A 2,122-nucleotide genomic window follows, 5' to 3' on the forward strand; every position below is an offset into this window, starting at 1 on the left:
GCATAGATACTCTGGAAGTAGATGGTAAATTAAAAACAACAGTTAATGCCTGTTAGGCTCCATTCAGTATGGATTTTGAGGTAGTAAGGAGGGCATACTGGTATCCTACAAAGAAGTAAACAAACTCCTTGTTTAGGAACTGACCCTAAGAAAGAAAAGGATGTTTTCATTAATCTTTTTAACTCAAATGTCTAAGCATTTTAATAAAAACTTTCCCATTTAAGGAAGGAGAAGAATTTTCTCCTTCCTTGAATTGAGCCATATCAATGGGTTCTATTGTGGTCCCAAACCCTGAAGGAGACATATAATCTGGGAAAGCACGCAATGCAATGTTAGATGGCTTTCGGTCTGAATGACCTCATCAGCCCTTCTGCCACCTTAATTATCTGGTATTTATTGGTTTATAACTTGGATTTGGTCCTCAGAGCCTCATGGGCAGGGAAAACCAGACCTGGATGAGTGAGTTCATTCTGCTGGGGCTGTCCAGATGCTGGAACACTCAGGTCTCCCTCTTTGTCCTTTTCCTGGTCATGTATCTGGTGACTGTGCTGGGGAACTTCCTCATCATCCTCCTTATCAGACTGGACAGCAGGCTACACACACCTATGTACTTTTTCCTCAGTGTCCTGTCATTTGTGGACATCTGTTATACCAACAGCACCGTCCCACAGATGCTTGTTCACTTCCTGTCAGCCCGGAAGTCCATCCCGTTCCACCGCTGTGTGCTCCAGCTGTTTATCTCCCTGGCCATGGGCAGCTCCGAGTTTTTCCTGCTGGGAGCCATGGCCTATGACCGCTATGTGGCCGTGTGCCACCCGCTGCACTACACAGCCATCATGCATGGGGGGCTTTGCCTGGCGCTGGCTACTGGCTGCTTGGGGGCTGGCTTCATGAATTCACTGATGCAGGCAGTGATCATCTTCCAGCTACCTTTGTGCCATAATGTCATTAATCACTTTGCCTGTGAGATGTTGGCTGTGCTGAGGCTGACCTGTGTGGACATCTCCTTCAACAAGGTCATGGTGGCCATCTCAGGGTTTTTGGTGATCATGCTTCCCTGTTTTCTGGTTCTGTTCTCCTATGCTCGTATAGTTGCGGCTGTTCTGCATGTCCGCTCCGCCCAAGGACGCTGCAAAGCATTTGAGACCTGTGCTTCCCACCTCACTGTGGTTTCCATGTGCTTTGGAACAGCCATCTTCACATACTTGAGACCCTCTGCTGGCTCCTCGGCAGAGCAAGAGAAGATGGTCGCTCTTTTCTACGCTGTGGTGACCCCGATGCTAAATCCCTTAATCTACAGCTTGAGGAACAAGGAGGTAATGAGCGCCCTAAGAAGACTGTTGGGAAAATTAAGTGAAAAAAGGTGAAGATTCAAAGAATTTCTCCTTCCTTCCAAAAGCCCGAAGAATGACATTTCAAACAAAGAGGAAATGATGGACATGCCCTTTTCTCCAGATTTGCTGATAAGGTAGATCAAGGCGAGCACAGTTTTGAAGACTGACTTTTCACATTAGTCCACATTTTGACTATGTATTACCACCTTCTTATGCATACAGTAAAAAAAAAAAAAAAAAACATCCAGTTATTAAGTTGGGGTCTGCTGGGTTAGCAGTCTTTCCAGAGTTCACATTCTCCCCTCCCCTTTCTTATTTCTCCCGCATATGCCCCTAGGAAATGCAGTGTGGACAATGAAAAGTCTCAGAATGAGGGCAGCCACGCTTCACATCTTGACCCACCCCTCACCAGCAATGTGACTTTAACAAATATGTTTAATATCTCTGACCTCCAGTTTCCTCAACCATCAAAAGGAGGAATGACATTCAATGTGTGATTATTTTGAAGATTATAGATAATCTATGTAAAATACTTGCTAGGGTGGTGGTATAGATATTCAAGTATTTAAAAAAAATGTTTATTTTTGAGGGAGGGAGAGTGGGGGAGAGGCAGAGAGAGAGGGAAACACAGAATCTGAAGCAGGCTCCAGGCTCTGAGCTGTAAGCACAGAGCCCAGCACAGGGCTCAAACTCTCGAACCGTGAGATCTTGACCTGAGCCAAAGCTGGATGTTTCACTGACTGAGCCACTCACGTGCTCCTCAACTATATTTTTTAATGTTTATTTAT

The 2,122-nt window shown here is 45.3% G+C and overlaps 1 protein-coding gene across 1 annotated transcript; it reads left to right on the forward strand.

Moving 5' to 3' along the window:
- The first annotated feature begins 431 nt into the window (after positions 1-431).
- Positions 432-1,367, forward strand: LOC124524726 (olfactory receptor-like protein OLF3). The gene has a single exon (XM_047097114.1). It carries the CDS (start codon positions 432-434, stop codon positions 1,365-1,367), a length of 936 nt encoding a protein of 311 aa, XP_046953070.1.
- The last annotated feature ends 755 nt before the right edge of the window (positions 1,368-2,122 follow it).

The sequence above is a fragment of the Lynx rufus genome, unplaced genomic scaffold, assembly GCF_022079265.1.
Source record: "Lynx rufus isolate CCGP_SWC_20201006 ecotype Redwood Valley unplaced genomic scaffold, mLynRuf1.p SCAF_4, whole genome shotgun sequence".
Classification (NCBI taxonomy): domain Eukaryota; kingdom Metazoa; phylum Chordata; class Mammalia; order Carnivora; family Felidae; genus Lynx; species Lynx rufus.